Source organism: Oncorhynchus mykiss, chromosome 10 (assembly GCF_013265735.2).
Source record: "Oncorhynchus mykiss isolate Arlee chromosome 10, USDA_OmykA_1.1, whole genome shotgun sequence".
NCBI classification, from domain to species: domain Eukaryota; kingdom Metazoa; phylum Chordata; class Actinopteri; order Salmoniformes; family Salmonidae; genus Oncorhynchus; species Oncorhynchus mykiss.
The window spans coordinates 10660279-10683945 of NC_048574.1; the positions used below are offsets into that span (position 1 = coordinate 10660279).

The 23667-nt window shown below is 43.9% G+C and overlaps 1 protein-coding gene across 2 annotated transcripts in view; it reads left to right on the plus strand.

Annotated features, from left to right (window-relative positions):
* Positions 1-9497: 9497 nt before the first annotated feature.
* Positions 9498-23667, plus strand: part of LOC110534845 (clathrin interactor 1) — a 61917-nt gene continuing 47747 nt past the window's right edge. For both annotated transcript variants that reach the window (XM_036989692.1, XM_036989694.1), the window contains exon 1: positions 9498-9683. In XM_036989692.1, the coding sequence (XP_036845587.1) occupies positions 9643-9683 (41 nt within the window). In that variant the 5' untranslated portion in view covers positions 9498-9642. The remainder of the gene's footprint in view (positions 9684-23667) is intronic.

Sequence of the window (23667 nt, forward strand, 5' to 3'; positions counted from 1 at the left end):
CTGCAGCTTCCCTCTGTAAGGCCCTGTGCTGTGTGGCCATACTGGGACTGGGACTGTAGCTTCCCTCTGCAAGGCCCTGTGCTGTGTGGCCATACTGGGACTGGGACTGTAGCTTCCCTCTGTAAGGCCCTGTACTGTGTGGCCATACTGGGACTGGGACTGTAGCTTCCCTCTGTAAGGCCCTGTACTGTGTGGCCATACTGGGACTGCAGCTTCCCTCTGTAAGGCCCTGTGCTGTGTGGCCATACTGGGACTGGGACTGTAGCTTCCCTCTGTAAGGCCCTGTACTGTGTGGCCATACTGGGACTGGGACTGTAGCTTCCCTCTGTAAGGCCCTGTACTGTGTGGCCATCCGGGGACTGCAGCTTCCCTCTGCAAGGCCCTGTACTGTGTGGCCATCCGGGGACTGCAGCTTCCCTCTGTAAGGCCCTGTACTGTGTGGCCATACTGGGACTTCTTATGGAACTAAAAATGGAGGACGTCTTGTGTCCTTTCACCGTTCCCTTGTTCCCTCTCCTCCATGAACAATGACAGGCTCCACCGCAGGCTGAGCCAGAAAGTGGGGTACACACATTGTTGTTTACCCTCTAGGAATGCACGCTGCCTCTATTGTGGGGGGCAGAAGAACGACAACAGTTTAGACAAAGGATTTTGAAGGGAATATAAACATTTAAAGTGATTGTGGTGAAGCCAGTTCAAACAGTATATAAAGGAGGCATCAGATCTGATTTTCTTCAGTGCGGGGGAGAAACATTGGCAGCATGCCCAGATAGCAGAAAATGATCTGCTGGGCAGTATGCCCGCCCACTGAAGTTGGTGAGGGCTCTGGTCCTTCCCAGCCCACACAGGCTTTGTTAGGCCTGATTGGAACCACCACAGTGGACACCATGAACATGACCCAGGTCACGGTGCATCATCAAACCTGGTAAACGTGTGCTGTTCCATCACATAGACAGACAGCTCTCACAATGACAGGAGGTGACAGGTCAGGAGTTGGACTGAACGTTCCCCGAGATTAAAAGGAGCAGACCTGTTTACGCAGCTGAAATTCCCATGACTGATCGTCATCTGCAGTCCTCTCCCACTTCATAGTTTAGCAAAACAAAAAAAAGAGCACAAATAAAACAATCCAAATTTCCCATTATTCTTTTTACATATGGATCCAATTAGTTGAAATACTGTGAAACCATGCGAGTGAGTTCTGTTTTTCTTCCATTTCCTTTTCTTTTGAAATACAATGTTCTTTGTTCATTGATTTAGCTCTAATGTTACATACCCATGTCCATGACTTGGTTCTCAGGTTTGTAATCTCTCTGCTGGACGGGATATCTTTGCCTCTCTCCACTGTTTTATTTTGAGTTGTTATTGTTGGCTACCACGACCACAGTCAGACCTTCTTTTCCCAAGCGATATACATGTCATACACCCACATACCATACAGCATCTGATCCTGCCCCACATGCAAACCCATTTTCACCACAGCTTCTTTCCCTGGAAAAAATCATATGTAAACAAATAGAAAAAAAAAAGGTTTATTCCTGTTACATGGAAATCTATTTAATTTATGGGACATTTTGTAAGTGGAACGCCATTTTCTACAATGTCTTGATAATCTGTCTTTTATAAATTCCTTAATACTTACACTCAAAACTTTGGTCAATAATTGGTTATTTATTACAATTATTATTATTACTATTATATCATAAAATGTTACATATGCTCAAAATAAAAGCTATAAATATATATTATGATTATAGTAGTGCCTGTTAAAAGAACTCCCCACTTAGAGATGTATCCGTTCTCCTGTTTCCACTCATCACGGTTTATCTGGAGACACAGTGCCACCTATTGGAAAGACAGAATATTACATTTACAATGAAGGATTGTGTAGTGATCAGGGTGAACTGTTGGAAAATATGTCCTGTCAATATTGACCAATCGACTGTTCATACAAGTATGTGGAAATACAATTAAAATGCAATTGTGTGATCATCATTAATTGGCACAATGAGTATTGGTAGTTTACCGACTCAGAATCGCTTGTCCACCTACTCCGTAGCTCCTACCCTCATACACACTTTTGTGGACCTGAAGTTCTGAATTCATAAGGTACCGATCAACATGTACTGTGGGAGGGGGGGGGGGGTCTGGTCCAACTTAAGGTGTCATAATAAAATGCACCCCCCTCACCAACGTAAACAAAATATTTCCACGACACTCCCCCTTGTACTGTAAAATAAATTGAACACCCTTCCCTCTCATAGAATTATCTCTGAATATGGTTAATTATCACAAATAACTGTAGCGACCCTGTCTTTATATTCATGGATATCGACTTGGCCACTTCAGCTGTTGTGTCACAGTCGATGTAGGGCTAGGGGCCAGAAGGTTGAGGGTTCTCCAACCACCACGGACAGAATCACTCTCATTGCCTGTTTCGTTACTGTCCGATTAGAGCCGTCTGCAGACAATGGTCAGCACGGAGGAAGTCTGTTTTAACGTTATATAAAATATATGCAACAAATTTTCCACCAATAGGTTTCTGTGCCGATGCACCACACAACCAATAAGCAAAGCATACCGATAATGTTTGTGTTATCAACACCACAACAAATAGACTATGTCAATCTCGACAAAAAGAAAACACACCCCTTCCTGCCTTACAGGCTTACCCAGTATCGAATGCTTGGCTTGACAATCTCTGAATGTTATTCAACTTTTGGTGAATTTCCATTTCTTAAATTGCCTCTGCACAGTTTGGATTAATTGATTGATCTTCTGTCAGTACACATACACACACACACACACAAACACAAATCATTTTTAAAAAGTAAATGTGACTGCCCAATAAAGTCAGAGGTGTATTTACATTGTGGTATCTACATTTGCTGCAGCATATGCTACAGTAATATAAGGACTGAATGCACATCTAATTTACACATCTCCATCTTGCTTCCGAGAGTCACCTTATTTTTTAACATACATTATATATACAAATGTATGTGGACCTCACCTTCAAATTAGTCGATTCTGCTATTTCAACCACACCCGTTGCTGACAGGTGTATAAAATCGAGCACACAGCCATGCAACCTCCATAGCCAAACATTGCAATCTCTATAGACAAACACGTCTGTCCTCGGTTGCAACACTCACTACCGAGTTCCAAATTGCCTCTGGGAGCAACGTCGGCACAATAACTGTTCGTCGGGAACTTCATTAAATGGTTTTCCATGGCCGAGCAGCCGCACACAAGCCTAAGATCACCATGCGCAATTCCAAGCGTGGTGAACTGGTGAAATATCTTTAATGTAGGGCTTATAAAATGTATTTCATGTAGGGCTTATAAAATGTATTTAATGTAGGGCTCATCAGACTCAGGTAGCATCAGACTTTAATTTCCATAGCGATCAAAGCTCTAATAAAACCTAGATATTAATATGCATTAGAATGATACTTACAGTTTGGGCACGAAATATCGGGTTGCCAGTGAGAAAAGTGGTTATTCTCTGGATGGAACATTTGTAAAATACTGGGAAAATATTCAATCCTAGTCTGAAGCTTATTCTTTAGATGTTTGTGTGTGCATGTGAACCATGATGTGCAAGCATAATCAGTGACACTGGACCAGCGCACTTTCCAGAATCTTTAGGGTGTCTATAGGTTTCCATCCAATTGGTGACAGATTTTCATGTGAATATTTAAAAATCATAAAAACAATATGCATGCTGCGAGGCTGGAAGGACGTACTCCCAAATTCTCTAAAACAACGCTGAAGGCGGCTTATGGTAGAGAAATTAACTTTAGCATTCCAATTGCACACTCCCTCCCTCAAATCTGTGGCATTGTGTTGTTTGACAACCCTGCACATTTTAGAGTGGACTTTTGTCCCCAGCTCAAGGTGCATCTGTGTAATGGTCATACGGTTTAATCAGCTTCTTGATATGCCACAACTGTCAGGTGGATGGATTATCTTGGCAATGGAGAAATGCTCCCTAACAAGAATGTAAACTAATTTGTGTACAAAATTAGAGAAATGTTGGAACATTTTGGGGATCTTTTATTTCAGTTTATGAAACCAACAGTTTACATGTTGCGTTTATATTTTTGTTCAGTGTATATTGCGGCAAACACAGCATTAGTTGGAACTTAATATGGCCAAAGAAAAAAGGTTTGAAACAAAATACTTGCAAACTGGTTTAAACCTTCAAATGTTTCCAACAGGCTGCAATTACCAACAAAGGCAAATAATTACCGTACCCAACAAATGACAGAAATAGGCTAATGTTATTTATTTTTTACAACAGACCTACTTATAACCGATCTTTATTTAAAAATGGAGCACACAATTAAGACAGATCAAATTTAATTTAGCAAATGTAAAAATGTCTCAGAATTCAACAAAACAGGTTTGGCATATTATTAAATAGGCTTAGAATAATAACAATGATATACAATAATGATAAATTATAAATGTAAGTTTTAAAATTACATCCTGCCTGAATAGGGAGTTGCAGTTACCTGTATTCTTCTCATCTTAGTCCACTACAATATTAAAACATATATTCAATATAGGCTGTTCATTATAGGCATATACTTTTTCCCTCTAACTTTTGTTTACCTACATTGTAGCAATAAACAGTAGCCTAGGCCAAGGCTCCTCTGTTACTTGCAAGGCTTGAGAGAAGGATGCTGAATGGCAAATTTGGGGTGTAGGCTATGATAAACAGTTTCTCCTGGACAATTTGGCCTGCAATAATTGTATTTACAAAAAAATATTTAAATTAAAAATTGGCATTAAAAAAAAAATATTATTGGCCAAATGCCTGGCAATTACCAGCTAAGGGAAACCCTGGACCATTTTCCCATCAGAGTTGTTTCCATCAAATTGACTTCTTGCAGATAAAAGACTGGGCATAAATACATAAATACATAAAAAAAAAAAAAAAAATTGGAGGTTAAATTCCCATGTACCTAATAAAAAAAATACAAGTTAAATGGGTTTCCATCCCATTTTCAACTCTAGGCGTAGATGGTTTTGTCCCCCCCAAAAAATGTTCCATAGGTATAGCGAATGTGCCCACTTTGGTATTGGGACATGCACTCTAGCCAACAGCTTGCAGTTACAGTGCAGGTACAGCACCAGTCAAAAGTTTGGCCACACCTACTCAGTCAAGGGTTTTTCTTTATTCTCACTATTTTCTACATACATAGTGAAGACATCAAAACACATATGGAATCATAAAGTACCCCAAAAAAGTGTTAAACAAATAAAAATACATTTTAGCCATCCTTTACCTTGACGACAGCGTCGCAATCTCTTGGCATTCTCTCAACCAGCTTCACCTGGAATGCTTTTCCGACAGTCTTGAAGGAGTTCCCATATTTTCTGAGCACTTGCTGGCTGCTTTTCCTGCAATCTGCGGTCCAACTCATCCCAAACCATCTCAGTTGTGTTGAGGTTGGGTGATTGTGGATTCATGGTCATCTGATGAAGCATTTCGTCACTCTCCTTGTTGGTCAAATAGCCCTTACACAGCCTGGAGATGTTTTCGGTCATTGTCCTGTTGAAAAGCAAATGATAGTCCCACTAAGCGCAAACCAGATGGGATGGCGTATCGCTGCAGAATGCTGTGGTAGCCATGCTGGTTAAGTATGCCTTGAATTCTAAATAAATCCCTGACAGTGTCACCAGCAAAGCACCCCCACACTTCTCCACCAGTCTCTTCTTATTGGTGTCATTTAATAGTATTCTTTGCAGCAATTTGACTATGAAGGCCTGATTCACGCAGTCCCCTCTGAACAGTTGATGTGTCTGTAACTTGAACTCTGAAGCATTTATTTGGGCTGCAATCTGAGGCTGGTAACTCTAATGAACTTATCCTCTGCAGCAGAGGTAACTCTGGTTCTTCCTTTCCTGTGGCGGTCCCCGTGAGAGCCAGTTTCATCATAGAGCTTGATGGTTTTTGCGACTGCACTTCAAGAAACTTTCAAAGTTCTTGACATTTTACTCATTGACTGACCTTCATGTCCTATAGCAGGGCTGCCCAAACCTCTTCCTGGAGATCTACTGTCCTGTAGGTTTTCAGTCCATCCCTAATTTAGCATATCTGACTCAGCTAGTTAAGCTAATTAGTATAATCAGGTGTGTTAAATTAGGGTTGGACTGGAAACCCACAGGATGGTAGATCTCCAGGAAGAGGGTTGGATAGCCCTGTCTAATAGTAATGATGGACTGTTGTTTCTCTTTGCTTATTTGAGCTGTTCTTGCCATAAAATGGACTTGGTATTTTACCAAATAGGGCTATCTTCTATATCACAATACAACTGATTGGCTCGAACACATTAAGAAGGAAAGAAATTCCACAAATTAACTTTTAACAAGGCACACTTGTTAATTGAAATGTATTCCAGGTGACTACCTCTTGAAGCTGATTGAGAGACTGCCAAGAGTGTGCGAAGCTGTCATCAAGGCAAAGGGTGGCTACTTTGAAGAATCTCAAATATATTTTGATTTGTTTAACACTTTTTTGGTTGCTACATGATTCCATATGTGTTATTTCATAGTTTTGATGTCTTCACTATTATTCCACAATGTAGTAAATAGTCAAAATAAAGAAATACCCTGAATGAGTAGGTGTTCTAAAACCCTAGAATGAGTAGGTGTTCTAAAACCCTGGAATGAGTAGGTGTGTCCAAACTTTTGACTGGCACAGTATATGAATGAAAGAGGATACAATTGAATATACATTTATTAATATGTTCAACATTCCACTTCCTTGTATAAAATCCACCCAAACCAGCAATATGAGGTCCTGAGGAGAAATAGTGAAACCTGAGGTATAGTGAAGGAAGGCGTGGGGGGGGGGGGGGGGGGGGGGGGGGGTGACAGTCAGGAGAGTGAAGTGGTCGATTCATGCCTAATGGCGTTGACAGAACTCAGCACTCTTCTTGGCAGCCCACTGACATAGTGCATCTAAAATACATTGTTTACTACTTATAGCCTGTCCCTGTGACCTCAACACTCCTGAATACTTTATTAAGAGGCCAGAAACTACTTCGTTAAAGAAGGCCCTCTCAAACTCTGCCACTCCTCCGTGTCAAAATGATGAAATTGTTTTTGAATGTTCTTATTTCTTCTGCAGGCCTGACAGTCTGTGGGCTGCTTCTTCATTGGTCGTTCAGTTTTGATGGGTTGTGAGCTCTCAAAGGGCACAGTACAGATAGGGACAGTGAGTGCTGTCTCATGTCATGCTTTGTTTGAATTAAAATCGTCACTTTTTTCCCCCCATCTGTATTCAGAACGTTGTCATTTTCCCCTCTCACTTATTTCCTGTCTATGCTTAGAAGGAGCAGAGGTCCTCTTGCGGTTGAACTGGGTCCCCTGATCATGTCAGGAGCAGACGGTATCCTGAGAAATGGCCTGAGGATCGGAGCCGACACTGGGACGTCCTGCATAGCTGTCTCCTGTCCGTCATGGAGACAGCCATGATGGATTCAGGATGACAACGTGCGAACTGTGCTTAGGTATGTGCATCAGATCAGGCCTCACTCCTCTGCCAGACTGGATATGGAGTAAGAGCAATGACATTGTTGTTGGCTGTCACCACCGTTGTTGAGGACAGCACTCTTCAAGCTGAATGTGTACTCATGTAGATGGCTGCCTGCACCAGAAAATCCCATTACCTTTTCACTTGTCCTCCACAATGAGGTCTCTTCTTGAATCATTTGCCACTGACACGGAGATACATGAGCCTTCAAGATCCAAGGAGGTTGAGGTCCTATAGATCAGTCAATATAGTCATTTTATATAATAAGGATGTAGCGAATGGTGGAGCAGGGAAGCAAACCTGGGTTCACTGGCATGAAAGGCAAACATCCTACGCATCGCACCAATAGGGTGTACCCCACTTAGTAGGAATTGTAACGTGGGTCATTTAGCAAAGATCGCTACACTGCCCCCTCCGAACGGGAAGACACGTCCTTATGCGTCAACCTACCGCAGTCACTCACGGCCGCCATCCCACTTTTAACACCAATGTAACAAACAGTGAGGCAGGGAAGCGAACCCGGGCCGCTGGCGTTATAGGCAAACACCCTACACACTGCATGGCAATTGTAACGTGGCTCATATAACAAGGAGCTATAATATTTATGTTTAAGCATAATGATGAGTTGATTTTTTTGGGGCTATTTTTAAACGTCTTTGCAAGTTACAAACGTTTCTTTCTTAGACTGTACAGACAAAGTGGTCTTAGACATATTTTCAGCATGCCTTGCTGTACAAAACTCCTCCCACTTCCTACTTAACTATTGGTCGCCACACACTTAATTTAATGGGCGGATTCGATTATGCTAAGCTACGGGGCACTGGTCGATGGCCCATTGCGTCATCTGGGGGAAAGCGGGGAGGGGACACTCTGTAATTTTGTCAACAAGGCAGCATGGTGCATCGTCCAGAAACATACATACATCTCTTTCCATTAAATAAATGTTAGAAAAGCAATCCATTTTACAAGGGAAAACACAGAATCCTAGTAATTACTACATGTGCTTAATTACGTCCCTTTTGCGCCGGCTTCGCCGTGGGCTTTGAACTCACGCCCGGGAAAGCACGCCTGCACGGAAAGCACGCCCGCCCGTGCAAAACACGCCTGCACGGGTGGGATTAATATAACCCTCTCAATGTAATCAACCATGTCCACCTAAAAGAGGCTACCCCTTTAAATGCCCCCCACCTGCAATCATTAGCCTCTTTCAAACCAAACCAGCATGGAATCCTTGCGATTTGTCATTGACTTTAAATAATCTAAAATATGTTACCTGAAACCATCAATGAAGCCGTAAAGACTGTTTAAATAAAAGGTCACAGGTCACCCTCTCCTTGTGTTCGTACAGCTGCACCCATCCCTTACTAGTTTCTTTGAGCTATTTTTCCACTTACAAATATACAATCATTCTGATCGTGGAAGAAAGAGTCCTCTCAAGACTCTGAAATAAGGTGCAGTCCCATAAATTCAATTTCAACAAGAGAAAGGTGTCAATTGTTTGCCTGAACAGTTTGTGGCCTAACAGGAAAAAAAGCAAAACTAGTGGAAAATAAAAAGGAAAACGCTGCACACTGCACGTTTCCAGGTAGATTTTACTTTGTTGCATTACCACAAGGGACAAAATCTACACAAAACTGTAAAATATAACAATTAACATATGCATACAAAAAGAAGCAGAGACAGCTATGCGGCCAAACAGCGAAAAGTTGTAACTATTCAATTCACAGTTACAACATAAAATCTCATACTTGTGTATTTTACTAAAGAATGATTGGGCTGGCAGAGGTCTAGGAAGTAGGAACATAAAGATACCTCTCCTATGTTCGTATGCAGATTGGTTCTGAGTACAGGCATAATGAAGTAGGTGAAATGCTGCTTTCCTTGACCATTTTAGGCAAAAAAAACAATCCCAAGCACAACCTGTCCGGGTGAAATACACTAACGTTTAGAGGTCTCCCGTAGTAACTTGCCCACAGAGCTGGCAGGCAGAAGGGACTCGGAATTCTGTTGTCGGTGACGCAAGTCCATCTGTGGTTGGAAACGGGACTGGACGACGCATTATTGAGGCGGCGAGCCACTGATAGAGCGTCTACATGCTAAACATGTGGAAAGTCAGGGAAATGGTGGATAAAGCGTGAGTATTCTTGCTGTTTTCGTCCGCTTGTCATTGTGTTGCAAGGCCCGTTAACTGGCTAGTTTACATTTGACAACCGACCAGGGAAACACTGATCTCGTGACGTCACGCCGTTTTCAGCCTTGTGTACAAAATGTAACGATTATATATATATATTCCTCTGATCTTTTTGATATCCTACTGTCCATTATAAACATACAGACTCAAATAATGCAAAGCAACACCCATTTATTCCATAATAGCATTATTTTGGAGGAAAGTATTATTAACCTTAGTCTAGCCAACTAGCTAGTTTATAGTTAGTTATGTCTTACCCAATAATGTCCTCGTATCGTTCAATAACAATACGACGCCCTCGTTAACTCACAGCTAACGTTAGTTAGCTACAAAACTGTCTAACTTAATTTATCATTGTTAGCTCACTAGCTAGCTAACATTAGCTAACACCACTAAGCTAGCCACAATGTCTGTCAAGACCTTCATCAAACCTGTCATTTGCACTTTTTCGTTTCATTATGTTCATTACAATACTCACTATAGAAGTTGAACTTCATGACCATTTTTATTGTTTTCTGGTTGAAACGTTTTTCCACGACCACAATGTAACGTTAGTTAGCTATCTAAGCAATCAACTAGCATTTGTCTGTTCCTGGTTCCCGTTAGACGGAAAACGTTGCCGCAGCGCCTGTCTGTTGAATATTGGTCGTACCAGGCTCGTGCCTCTCATCAAACGCCTGGAATGAAAGTGACTGAAAGTGGACCTGATCCACGACTAATGCAGCATGACATATCTCTTAGCTAGCTAAGTTGGTGTATTGCAAAGGATCTGTATGTGAATGTGCATGGAATTGTTCACTACATCATGTGCATAAGATACATTATTTAAATGGATAGCAAGAAGGTTTTGACGTTTCCATACCCTGGCAACATTTAGTTATTCATGCATCAGTATTGGAAAATTGCAAATTTCTTATTACAACCATTTATATAAAGACCGTTATGATAATGAGTGAAAGACTGTGTGTGACACACAAGTCTAATCGTTTTCCCGATTTGCAAGCAGTGGCAGAAAAAGGTTCCAGCCGAGTGCCTGATTCATGGACAGAGCTTGCAGTCAGGTTGCTGTAACTGATGCTGCCTGAGCCGGTGCCACCTGTTAGGCATGCGTGATTTCAGCTGAAGAGGGCCTGTTATTGATACAGCTGGCGAGAAGGCCTTCTCCTGCCACCCTGGGCCCAGAGAGCTCCCTGCAGACCCTGAGCTTTTAGAGAACAGACTATGTACCGCCACACCTTGTGGATTGTGTCACTGCCAACAGTTGTTTGGGAGGGACATTGCTTCAGTGGGTTAGCCAGTTGAATGGTATTTTTGGTGAGAACTGGTGTTTTTTCACATGTCTGGCAGAATATGCATTTAGGCTAGATGTATGTTTGGGTATATTGCCCCTCCCATAAGTGAGGAGGAGAACCCATGGTCATCATGGATTGATGAATACTAGCTGTCTGGGACTCAAGATCATAGCTGGATGGGAGGGGCTTTGAGATTGGTCATCTAGTCAAAGCAAACTTTATTTGTCACATGCGCCGAATACAAGTGTAGACCTCACTGTGAAATGCTTACTGACAAGCCCTTAACCAACAGTGTAGACCTCACTGTGAAATGCTTACTTACAAGACCTTAACCAACAGTGTAGACCTCACTGTGAAATGCTTTACTTACAAGCCTTTAACCAACAGTGTAGACCTCACTGTGAAATGCTTACTTACAAGACCTTAACCAACAGTGTAGACCTCACTGTGAAATGCTTACTTACAAGACCTTAACCAACAGTGTAGACCTCACTGTGAAATGCTTACTTACAAGCCCTTAACCAACAGTGTAGACCTCACTGTGAAATGCTTACTGACAAGCCTTTAACCAACAGTGTAGACCTCACTGTGAAATGCTTACTTACAAGACCTTAACCAACAGTGTAGACCTCACTGTGAAATGCTTACTTACAAGCCCTTAACCAACAGTGTAGACCTCACTGTGAAATGCTTACTTACAAGACCTTAACCAACAGTGCAGTTTAAGAAAAGTTAAGAAAATATTTACCAAATAAAGTAAAAAGTAACACAATAAAATAACAATAACGAGGCTATGTACAGGGGGCACCGGTACTGAGTCAATGTGCTTGGGTACAGGTTAGTTGAGGTAATTTGTACATGTAGGTAGGGGTGAAGTGACTATACATAGATAATAAACAGCAAGTAGTAGCAGTGTACAAAACAAATGGAGGGGGTGTCAATGTAAATAGTCCGGTGGCCACTTGATTAATTGTTTAGCAGTTTTATGGCTTGGGGGTAGAAGCTGTTAAGGAGCCTTGCTGGATGGGAGGGGCTTTGAGATTGGTAATATTTAGGGATACACAATATATCGGTGAGCATATCGGAATCGGCCGACATTAGCTAAAAATGCCAGCGTCGGCCCGATGTCTAGTTTAAAGCCGATGTGCAAAATGGATGTCAAAGCTGACGTGCATACCTGTATAATGTAGGTAGATGACGTGCATACCTATATAGCGTAGGTAGATGACGTGCATACCTGTATAATGTAGGTAGATGACGTGCATGCCTATATAATGTAGGTAGATGACGTGCATACCTATATAATGTAGGTAGATGACGTGCATACCTATATAGCGTAGGTAGATGACGTGCATACCTGTATAATGTAGGTAGATGACGTGCATACCTGTATAATGTAGGTAGATGACGTGCATACCTGTATAATGTAGGTAGATGACGTGCATACCTATATAATGTAGGTAGATGACGTGCATACCTGTATAATGTAGGTAGATGACGTGCATGCCTATATAATGTAGGTAGATGATGTGCATACCTATATACCTGCAGCAAAGTTCTCTCCCAAGATGGCATAGCAGTTCAGACGTATTTTTGTCCTCGTCCTGTCGTGTCCCGTGTGTATATATATATATATATATATATATATATTTAAAACTTTTTTTTTCACATACATTTTTAATTTTCCAAAAACTCATCTTCAGAACACTCTCCTGCAATCCGTTTCACCAATTTATATTTATATAAAAAAGTATTATTTACCTCAGATCTGTGATCCTCCGAGAGGCTAGCCAGAAATTAGCCAGAAGCTAGCCGGGAGCTAGCCAGAAGCTGGTCCAGAAGCTACTCTGAAGCTGGTTCAGGGGCTAGTTCAGAAGCTAGTTAGCTTATTTACTGGCTAATCGTTGGTACTCAGCTGACCACGGTTTGTGGTCATCGGCTGTCCTTTGGCTCGAGAATCTATCGCCAGTTTTGTACGGCGCGGCGCAGCGCAGCGCGGCTCGGAGCGGAACATATCGGACCAATTTTTCTCTCCATGTCCCTGGATTTCTGCCGCTGGCTCTGGACGTCCATGCCTGGATCTCGCAGCTAGCTAGCTGCTATCCATGTGACTATCGGCTTTCGTCGATTCCGGAGCTAACATCAATTGTTCCGGAGCTAGCCAGCTGAAGAGTTCCATCAATCACTCCTGGGCTGCAGTCACCTATCCGGACCCGTTTTGCTGCCTACGCGGAGCCCCACCGGGCCTTCACGGCTACACTGCCGACGTTGTCTACCCGAGGGAACTGTCCGGCTGGCTCCTCCGGCGCAACGTTGCCTGGGCGCTCATCTGCGGCCTGCTAGCCGTTGGATAACTTATCGGCTGCTATCTGAATAGACAATCGGACAATTTTTATTTTATTTTTATTTATTGATTTATTTTTCTTCTTGGGCCTCTATAACTATATCTATTGTTTTTATTTTTGTTGTTGTTGTGTGATTTGGATTCATCCCCTCTACCACACGGAAGCCCACTAATCTACTGACGGAACGCAAGAGTTGGCTAATAACAGACCTCCATCTTATGCTAGCTTGCTCCTATGCTAGCTTGCTACCGATTTAGCTGTCTAAATCGCCGTGACCCCCAACCAACCTCTCCACTCACTGGACCCTTTTGATCACTCGACTGAGCATGCCTCTCCTTCATGTCAATATGCCTTGTCCATTGCTGTTCTGGTTAGTGTTTATTGGCTTATTTCACTGTAGAGCCTCTAGTCCTGCTCATTATACCTTATCCAACCTATTAGTTCCACCACCCACACATGCAATGACATCTCCTGGTTTCAATGATGTTTCTAGAGACAATATCTCTCTCTTCATCACTCAATACCTAGGTTTACCTCCACTGTATTCACATCCTACCTTACCTTTGTCTGTACATTATACCTTGATGCTATTTTATCGCCCCCAGAAACCTCCTTTTACTCTCTGTTCCAGACGTTCTAAACGACCAATTCTTATTGCTTTTAGCCGCACCCTTATTCTACTACTACTCTGTTCATCTGGCGATGTAGAGGTGAATCCAGGCCCTGCAGTGCCTAGCTCCACTCCTATTCCCCACTCCTATTCCCCAGGCGCTCTCTTTTGACAACTTCTGTAACCGTAATAGCCTTGGTTTCATGCATGTTAACATTAGAAGCCTCCTCCCTAAGTTTGTTCTATTCACTGCTTTAGCACACTCTGCCAACCCGGATGTTCTAGCTGTGTCTGAATCCTGGCTTAGGAAGACCACCAAAAATTCAGACATTTTAATTCCAAACTACAACATTTTCAGACAAGATAGAACTGCCAAAGGGGGCGGTGTTGCAATCTACTGCAAAGATAGCCTGCAGAGTTCTGTCCTACTATCCAGGTCTGTACCCAAACAATTTGAACTTCTACTTTTAAAAATCCACCTCTCTAAAAACAAGTCTCTCATCGTTGCCGCCTGCTATAGACCACCCTCTGCCCCCAGCTGTGCTCTGGACACCATATGTGAACTGATTGCCCCCCATCTATCTTCAGAGCTTGTGCTGCTAGGCGACCTAAATTGGAACATGCTTAACACCCCAGCCATCCTACAATCTAAACTTGATGCCCTCAACCTCACACAAATTATCAATGAACCTACCAGGTACCTCCCCAAAGCCTTAAACACGGGCACCCTCATAGATATCATCCTAACCAACTTGCCCTCTAAATACACCTCTGCTGTTTTCAACCAAGATCTCAGCGATCACTGCCTCATTGCCTGCATCCGTAATGGGTCAGCGGTCAAACGACCTCCACTCATCACTGTAAAACGCTCCCTGAAACACTTCAGCGAGCAGGCCTTTCTAATCGACCTGGCCGGGGTATCCTGGAAGGATATTGATCTCATCCCGTCAGTAGAGGATGCCTGGATATTTTTTAAAAATGCCTTCCTAACCATCTTAAATAAACATGCCCCATTCAAGAAATTTAGAACCAGGAATAGATATAGCCCTTGGTTCTCCCCAGACCTGACTGCCCTTAACCAACAAAAACACATCCTATGGCGTTCTGCATTAGCATCGAACAGCCCCCGTGATATGCAGCTGTTCAGGGAAGCTAGAAACCATTATACACAGGCAGTTAGAAAAGCCAAGGCTAGCTTTTTCAAGCAGAAATTTGCTTCCTGCAACACTAACTCAAAAAAGTTCTGGGACACTGTAAAGTCCATGGAGAATAAGAACCCCTCCTCCCAGCTGCCCACTGCACTGAAGATAGGAAACACTGTCACCACTGATAAATCCACCATAATTGAGAATTTCAATAAGCATTTTTCTACGGCTGGCCATGCTTTCCACTTGGCTACTCCTACCCCGGTCAACAGCACTGCACCCCCCACAACAACTCGCCCAAGCCTTCCCCATTTCTCCTTCTCCCAAATCTGCTCAGCTGATGTTCTGAATGAGCTGCAAAATCTGGACCCCTACAAATCAGCCGGGCTAGACAATCTGGACCCTTTCTTTCTAAAATTATCTGCCAAAATTGTTGCCACCCCTATTACTAGCCTGTTCAACCTCTCTTTCGTGTCGTCTGAGATTCCCAAAGATTGGAAAGCAGCTGCGGTCATCCCCCTCTTCAAAGGGGGTGACACTCTTGACCCAAACTGCTACAGACCTATATCTATCCTACCATGCCTTTCTAAGGTCTTCGAAAGCCAAGTCAACAAACAGATTACCGACCATTTCGAATCTCACCATACCTTCTCTGCTATGCAATCTGGTTTCAGAGCTGGTCATGGGTGCACCTCAGCCACGCTCAAGGTCCTAAATGATATCTTAACCGCCATCGATAAGAAACATTACTGTGCAGCCGTATTCATTGATCTGGCCAAGGCTTTCGACTCCGTCAATCACCACATCCTCATCGGCAGACTCGACAGCCTTGGTTTCTCAAATGATTGCCTCGCCTGGTTCACCAACTACTTCTCTGATAGAGTTCAGTGTGTCAAATCGGAGGGTCTGCTGTCCGGACCTCTGGCAGTCTCTATGGGGGTGCCACAGGGTTCAATTCTTGGACCGACTCTCTTCTCTGTATACATCAATGAGGTCGCTCTTGCTGCTGGTGAGTCTCTGATCCACCTCTATGCAGACGACACCATTCTGTATACTTCTGGCCCTTCTTTGGATACTGTGTTAACAACCCTCCAGGCAAGCTTCAATGCCATACAACTCTCCTTCCGTGGCCTCCAATTGCTCTTAAATACAAGTAAAACTAAATGCATGCTCTTCAACCGATCGCTACCTGTACCTACCCGCCTGTCCAACATTACTACTCTGGACGGCTCCGACTTAGAATACGTGGACAACTACAAATACTTAGGTGTCTGGTTAGACTGTATACTCTCCTTCCAGACCCATATCAAACATCTCCAATCCAAAGTTAAATCTAGAATTGGCTTCCTATTTCGCAACAAAGCATCCTTCACTCATGCTGCCAAACATACCCTTGTAAAACTGACCATCCTACCAATCCTCGACTTTGGCGATGTCATTTACAAAATAGCCTCCAATACCCTACTCAACAAATTGGATGCAGTCTATCACAGTGCAATCCGTTTTGTCACCAAAGCCCTTTTTTGTCACGTTTTGTCACTTCCCACCATTGCGACCTGTACGCTCTCGTTGGCTGGCCCTCGCTTCATACTCGTCGCCAAACCCACTGGCTCCATGTCATCTACAAGACCCTGCTAGGTAAAGTCCCCCCTTATCTCAGCTCGCTGGTCACCATTGCATCTCCCACCTGTAGCACACGCTCCAGCAGGTATATCTCTCTAGTCACCCCCAAAACCAATTCTTTCTTTGGCCGCCTCTCCTTCCAGTTCTCTGCTGCCAATGACTGGAACGAACTACAAAAATCTCTGAAACTGGAAACACTTATCTCCCTCACTAGCTTTAAGCACCAACTGTCAGAGCAGCTCACAGATTACTGCACCTGTACATAGCCCACCTATAATTTAGCCCAAACAACTACCTATTTCCCTACTGTATTTTATTTATTTATTTATTTTGCTCCTTTGCACCCCCATTATTTTTATTTCTACTTTGCACATTCTCCCATTGCAAATCTACCATTCCAGTGTTTTACTTGCTATATTGTATCTACTTTGCCACCATGGCCTTTTTGCCTTTACCTCCCTTATCTCACCTCATTTGCTCACATCGTATATAGACTTGTTTATACTGGTCGCAATTGTCGCAATTGTAAATGAGAACTTGTTCTCAACTTGCCTACCTGGTTAAATAAAGGGGAAATAAAAAAATAATAGCGTAGGTAGATGACGTGCATACCTATATAGCGTAGGTAGATGACGTACATACCTATATAGCGTAGGTAGATGACGTGCATACCTATATAATGTAGGTAGATGACGCAACGAAAAATACAGAGCTACACAGAACAAAAGCAGAAAAAAACTAAGCGCTACACTTCCAACAACTAAACAAGTTCAAGTCGATCAGTCATTTGAAAGAGTAAGAACATTTCAGCGAGACAACTTCGGCGAAATCCATTAACGCCAAGATAATACAATTTGTTGCCCTTAACAATCAACCGTCGTCTTTCGGGGATGATGTTGGCTTTCGCCGACTGGTCGAGCCCCGGTACACACTGTTTTTCAGATGTTGCCCTACCGGAGTTAAACTGTATTGTTGAAACTCACATCCATGAGCTTCACGACTGACATTTAGACCAGCGATGTCAGCCTCATGAGCATTATGAGTCTGACAGCACAGTGGGTCAACAAGGATTTTGTACTGAGGAAAGCCATATTGCTCAAGAATGTGCTGGTTCTCATACCGCTGCTGCCATTTCAATTGCATTTGAGAATATGTTTGAAACTAGGAAACATGAACGCTCCATTCAAACAACTGACTGGAGAAATAAGCCCACCTGTGTTTACAGCAGACGTGATACCCGCTGTCATGGCATTGAAACACCTGCTCAACAAAACTTCCCACACAGACTGTGGGGTTAACTTACAAAAGTACTTTAGGCTGTGAACAAGCGATTCGGTGGCATTCTTTCTGAGCCTCTTTACTGTGTCGCCACCATGCTCGATGATTGGTACAGCTACTTCGATGCAGACAAGAAACAGGGTTTACGTGAAATGTTAGACACAGCTGGACAAGATGGAAACGGGCACAGTGAAAGTGCTCACCAAGGAAGAGAGGCCACGGACAGACAGACACAGTGACAGTGCTCACCGAGGAAGAGAGGCCACGGACAGACCGACACAGTGACAGTGCTCACCAAGGAAGAGAGGCCACGGACAGACAGACACAGTGACAGTGCTCACCGAGGAAGAGAGGCCACAGACAGACGGACACAGTGACAGTGCTCACCGAGGAAGAGAGACCACGGACAGACAGCTGAAACTTCACTGCATGATAAAATCCTGGTTGAGAATGAAACAACGAAACGGCACAGCAAGTAAGTGAAAGAAATAGGTTTTGATGATGTTTTACTGGTAATGGGGACACACGTAAATGCCAACAAAGTAACTTTTTTGTGTGTGTGTGTGTAAACTTTATTTAACTTGGCAAATTCTTATTTACAATGACAGCCTACCCCGGTCAAACCAGGGACTGTAGTGATGCTTCTTGCACTGAGATGCGGTGCCGTCGACCGCTGTGTTTGTGTGCGTGTGGTAGTACCCCTATTGCTGGATGGGAGGGGCTTTGGTAGTACTCCTATTGCTGGATGGGATGGGTTTTGGTAGTACTCATATTGCTGGATGGGAAGGGCTTTGGTAGTACTCCTATTGCTGGATGGGAAGGGCTTTGGTAGTACTCCTATTGCTGGATGGGATGGGTTTTGGTAGTACTCATATTGCTGGATGGGAAGGGCTTTGGTAGTACTCCTATTGCTGGATGGGAAGGGCTTTGGTAGTACTCCTATTGCTGGATGGGAAGGGCTTTGGTAGTACTCCTATTGCTGGATGGGAAGGGCTTTGGTAGTACTCCTATTGCTGGATGGGAGGGGCTTTGGTAGTACCCCTATTGCTGGATGGGAGGGGCTTTGGTAGTACTCCTATTGCTGGATGGGATGGGTTTTGGTAGTACTCATATTGCTTTATGGGTGGGGGGGGGGGGCTTTGGTAGTACTCCTATTGCTTTATGGGGGGGGGGGGGGGGGCTTTGGTAGTACTCCTATTGCTGGATGGGAGGGGCTTTGGTAGTACTCCTATTGCTGGATGGGAGGGGCTTTGGTAGTACTCCTATTGCTGGAGGGGAGGGGGTTTGGTAGTACTCCTATTGCTGGAGGGGCTTTGGTAGTACTCCTATTGCTGGATGGGAGGGGCTTTGGTAGTACTCCTATTGCTGGATGCGAGGGGCTTTGGTAGTACTCCTATTGCTGGAGGGGAGGGGCTTTGGTAGTACTCCTATTGCTGGAGGGGCTTTGGTAGTACTCCTATTGCTAGATGGGAGGGGCTTTGGTAGTACTCCTATTGCTGGATGGGAGGGGCTTTGGTAGTACTCCTATTGCTGGATGGGGGGGGGGCTTTGGTAGTACTCCTATTGCTGGATGGGAGGGGCTTTGGTAGTACTCCTATTGCTGGATGGGAAGGGCTTTGGTAGTACTCCTATTGCTTTATGGGGGGGAGGGGGGGGGGCTTTGGTAGTACTCCTATTGCTGGATGGGAGGGGCTTTGGTAGTAATCCTATTGCTGGATGGGAGGGGCTTTGGTAGTACTCCTATTGCTGGATGGGAGGGGCTTTGGTAGTACTCCTATTGCTGGAGGGGAGGGGCTTTGGTAGTACTCCTATTGCTGGAGGGGCTTTGGTAGTACTCCTATTGCTGGATGGGAGGGGCTTTGGTAGTACTCCTATTGCTGGATCGGAGGGGCTTTGGTAGTACTCCTATTGCTGGAGGGGCTTTGGTAGTACTCCTATTGCTGGATGGGAGGGGCTTTGGTAGTACTCCTATTGCTGGATGGGAAGGGCTTTGGTAGTATTCCTATTGCTGGATGGGAAGGGCTTTGGTAGTACTCCTATTGCTGGATGGGAGGCGCTTTGGTAGTACTCCTATTGCTGGATGGGAGGGGCTTTGGTAGTACTCCTATTGCTGGATGGGAAGGGCTTTGGTAGTACTCCTATTGCTGGATGGGAGGGGCTTTGGTAGTACTCCTATTGCTGGATGGGAGGGGCTTTGGTAGTACTCCTATTGCTGGAGGGGAGGGGCTTTGGTAGTACTCCTATTGCTGGAGGGGCTTTGGTAGTACTCCTATTGCTGGATGGGAGGGGCTTTGGTAGTACTCCTATTGCTGGATCGGAGGGGCTTTGGTAGTACTCCTATTGCTGGAGGGGCTTTGGTAGTACTCCTATTGCTGGATGTGAGGGGCTTTGGTAGTACTCCTATTGCTGGATGGGAAGGGCTTTGGTAGTATTCCTATTGCTGGATGGGAAGGGCTTTGGTAGTACTCCTATTGCTGGATGGGAGGCGCTTTGGTAGTACTCCTATTGCTGGATGGGAAGGGCTTTGGTAGTACTCCTATTGCTGGATGGGAGGGGCTTTGGTAGTACTCCTATTGCTGGATGGGAAGGGCTTTGGTAGTACTCCTATTGCTGGATGGGAGGGGCTTTGGTAGTACTCCTATTGCTGGATGGGAAGGGCTTTGGTAGTACTCCTATTGCTGGATGGGAAGGGCTTTGGTAGTACTCCTATTGCTGGATGGAAGGGCTTTGGTAGTACTCCTATTGCTGGATGGGAGGGGCTTTGGTAGTACTCCTATTGCTGGATGGGAGGGGCTTTGGTAGTACTCCTATTGCTGGATGGGAGGGGCTTTGGTAGTATTCCTATTGCTGGATGGGAGGGGCTTTGGTAGTATTCCTATTGCTGGATGGGAGGGGCTTTGGTAGTATTCCTATTGCTGGATGGGAGGGGCTTTGGTAGTACTCCTATTGCTGGATGGGAGGGGCTTTGGTAGTATTCCTATTGCTGGATGGGAGGGGCTTTGGTAGTACTCCTATTGCTGGATGGGAGGGGCTTTGGTAGTATTCCTATTGCTGGATTGGAGGGGCTTTGGTAGTATTTTTGGTAGTATTCCTATTGCTGGATGGGAGGGGCTTTGGTAGTATTCCTATTGCTGGATGGGAGGGGCTTTGGTAGTACTCCTATTGCTGGATGGGAGGGGCTTTGGTAGTATTCCTATTGCTGGATGGGAGGGGCTTTGGTTGTACTCCTATTGCTGGATGGGAGGGGCTTTGGTAGTATTCCTATTGCTGGATGGGAGGGGCTTTGGTAGTACTCCTATTGCTGGATGGGAGGGGCTTTGGTAGTACTCCTATTGCTTGTTTTGAGTTTTGTCATCTACTTGTAGCCTATTAGGTCTGTTCCCATGTCAGTTATTACACAGGAGAGAAGTTAAGAATTGAGAGCCAAATCATGACTTTCTTTGAATGATTTCTTTGATTCAAGTCCCACTCCAAATGTAAAGTGGTATCGGCATGAGTTCAGTGGAAGCTTTTTCTCAGTAGGATATCATTACATTGTAGTGACTAACGATAGCCACTCTAAAGGCAGTCTTCATGTCCTGCGTAAGTGTTTGAGTCTTTGGACCTTCTTAGCCAGTTAATGGACTGCAAGTTCCATCAGCCAATGCAGTGAGATCGATATCATGGCTGAATCAATGGCATTGTTTTGAAGAGCTCAGATGGCGTCACACTGTGGTGAATACAAATGTCAAACATTGCACTATTATGTGGAAAGATATGATCTGTTGAATGGAGCAGAGGAAACCTGGTCCTGAAGACATGAAAGAAGAGGGTCGTTTTGACAACTCTCACTCAGATAAGATCTGAAGACTGGACCCTCTTCTCAAACTCTTGTGAAGACAAATATGAAACAACTTCCTCACCTTGTTAATTTGGCTCCTTGTTAGAAAGGAAATCCTTCGTCCAAGTTTACTTCCTTTTATTAGAGGATATGGTAGCATAAGTTCTTTAGCTTGCCCTTAGCTGGCCTCACTGTCTAGGCTTACAGCTTTACTATGAACCACGGCTTATTACGGCTTGAATGTCTGAGTCACACGTCTGGGAAATGCTAATTCTGCCTTTAGATTACAGTAATGAGCAGAACTTCAGCTAGTCATTCAGCCAACCTGCAAATCCATGTTCTCAGTAAATGCTCTTCCTAGTAGGCATGACTTCCAGCAGTACGGTATTCTATATCCTCCCAGCACACTGCAGAGTAATCAGCACCACTGGTATAGATTTCTTCTCTCTTCTTGTCCCGTCTGTCTTAGTTGGTAGAGCATGGCGCTGGCAATGCCAGGGTTGTGAGTTTAATTCCCACAGGGGACCAGTATACAGTGCCTTGCGAAAGTATTCGGCCCCCTTGAACTTTGCGACCTTTTGCCACATTTCAGGCTTCAAACATAAAGATATAAAACTGTATTTTTTTGTGAAGAATCAACAACAAGTGGGACACAATCATGAAGTGGAATGACATTTATTGGATATTTCAAACTTTTTTAACAAATCAAAAACTGAAAAATTGGGCGTGCAAAATTATTCAGCCCCCTTAAGTTAATACTTTGTAGCGCCACCTTTTGCTGCGATTACAGCTGTAAGTCGCTTGGGGTATGTCTCTATCAGTTTTGCACATCGAGAGACTGAATTTTTTTTCCCATTCCTCCTTGCAAAACAGCACGAGCTCAGTGAGGTTGGATGGAGAGCATTTGTGAACAGCAGTTTTCAGTTCTTTCCACAGATTCTCGATTGGATTCAGGTCTGGACTTTGACTTGGCCATTCTAACACCTGGATATGTTTATTTTTGAACCATTCCATTGTAGATTTTGCTTTATGTTTTGGATCATTGTCTTGTTGGAAGACAAATCTCCGTCCCAGTCTCAGGTCTTTTGCAGACTCCATCAGGTTTTCTTCCAGAATGGTCCTGTATTTGGCTCCATCCATATTCCCATCAATTTTAACCATCTTCCCTGTCCCTGCTGAAGAAAAGCAGGCCCAAACCATGATGCTGCCACCACCATGTTTGACAGTGGTGATGGTGTGTTCAGGGTGATGAGCTGTGTTGCTTTTACGCCAAACATAACGTTTTGCATTGTTGCCAAAAAGTTCAATTTTGGTTTCATCTGACCAGAGCACCTTCTTCCACATGTTTGGTGTGTCTCCCAGGTGGCTTGTGGCAAACTTTAAACGGCACTTTTTATGGATATCTTTAAGAAATGGCTTTCTTCTTGCCACTCTTCCATAAAGGCCAGATTTGTGCAATATACGACTGATTGTTGTCCTATGGACAGAGTCTCCCACCTCAGCTGTAGATCTCTGCAGTTCATCCAGAGTGATAATGGGCCTCTTGGCTGCATCTCTGATCAGTCTTCTCCTTGTATGAGCTGAAAGTTTAGAGGGACGGCCAGGTCTTGGTAGATTTGCAGTGGTCTGATACTCCTTCCATTTCAATATTATATCAATATTGCACAGTGCTCCTTGGGATGTTTAAAGCTTGAGAAATCTTTTTGTATCCAAATCCGGCTTTAAACTTCTTCACAACAGTATCTTGGACCTGCCTGGTGTGTTCCTTGTTCTTTATGATGCTCTCTGCGCTTTTAACGGACCTCTGAGACTAT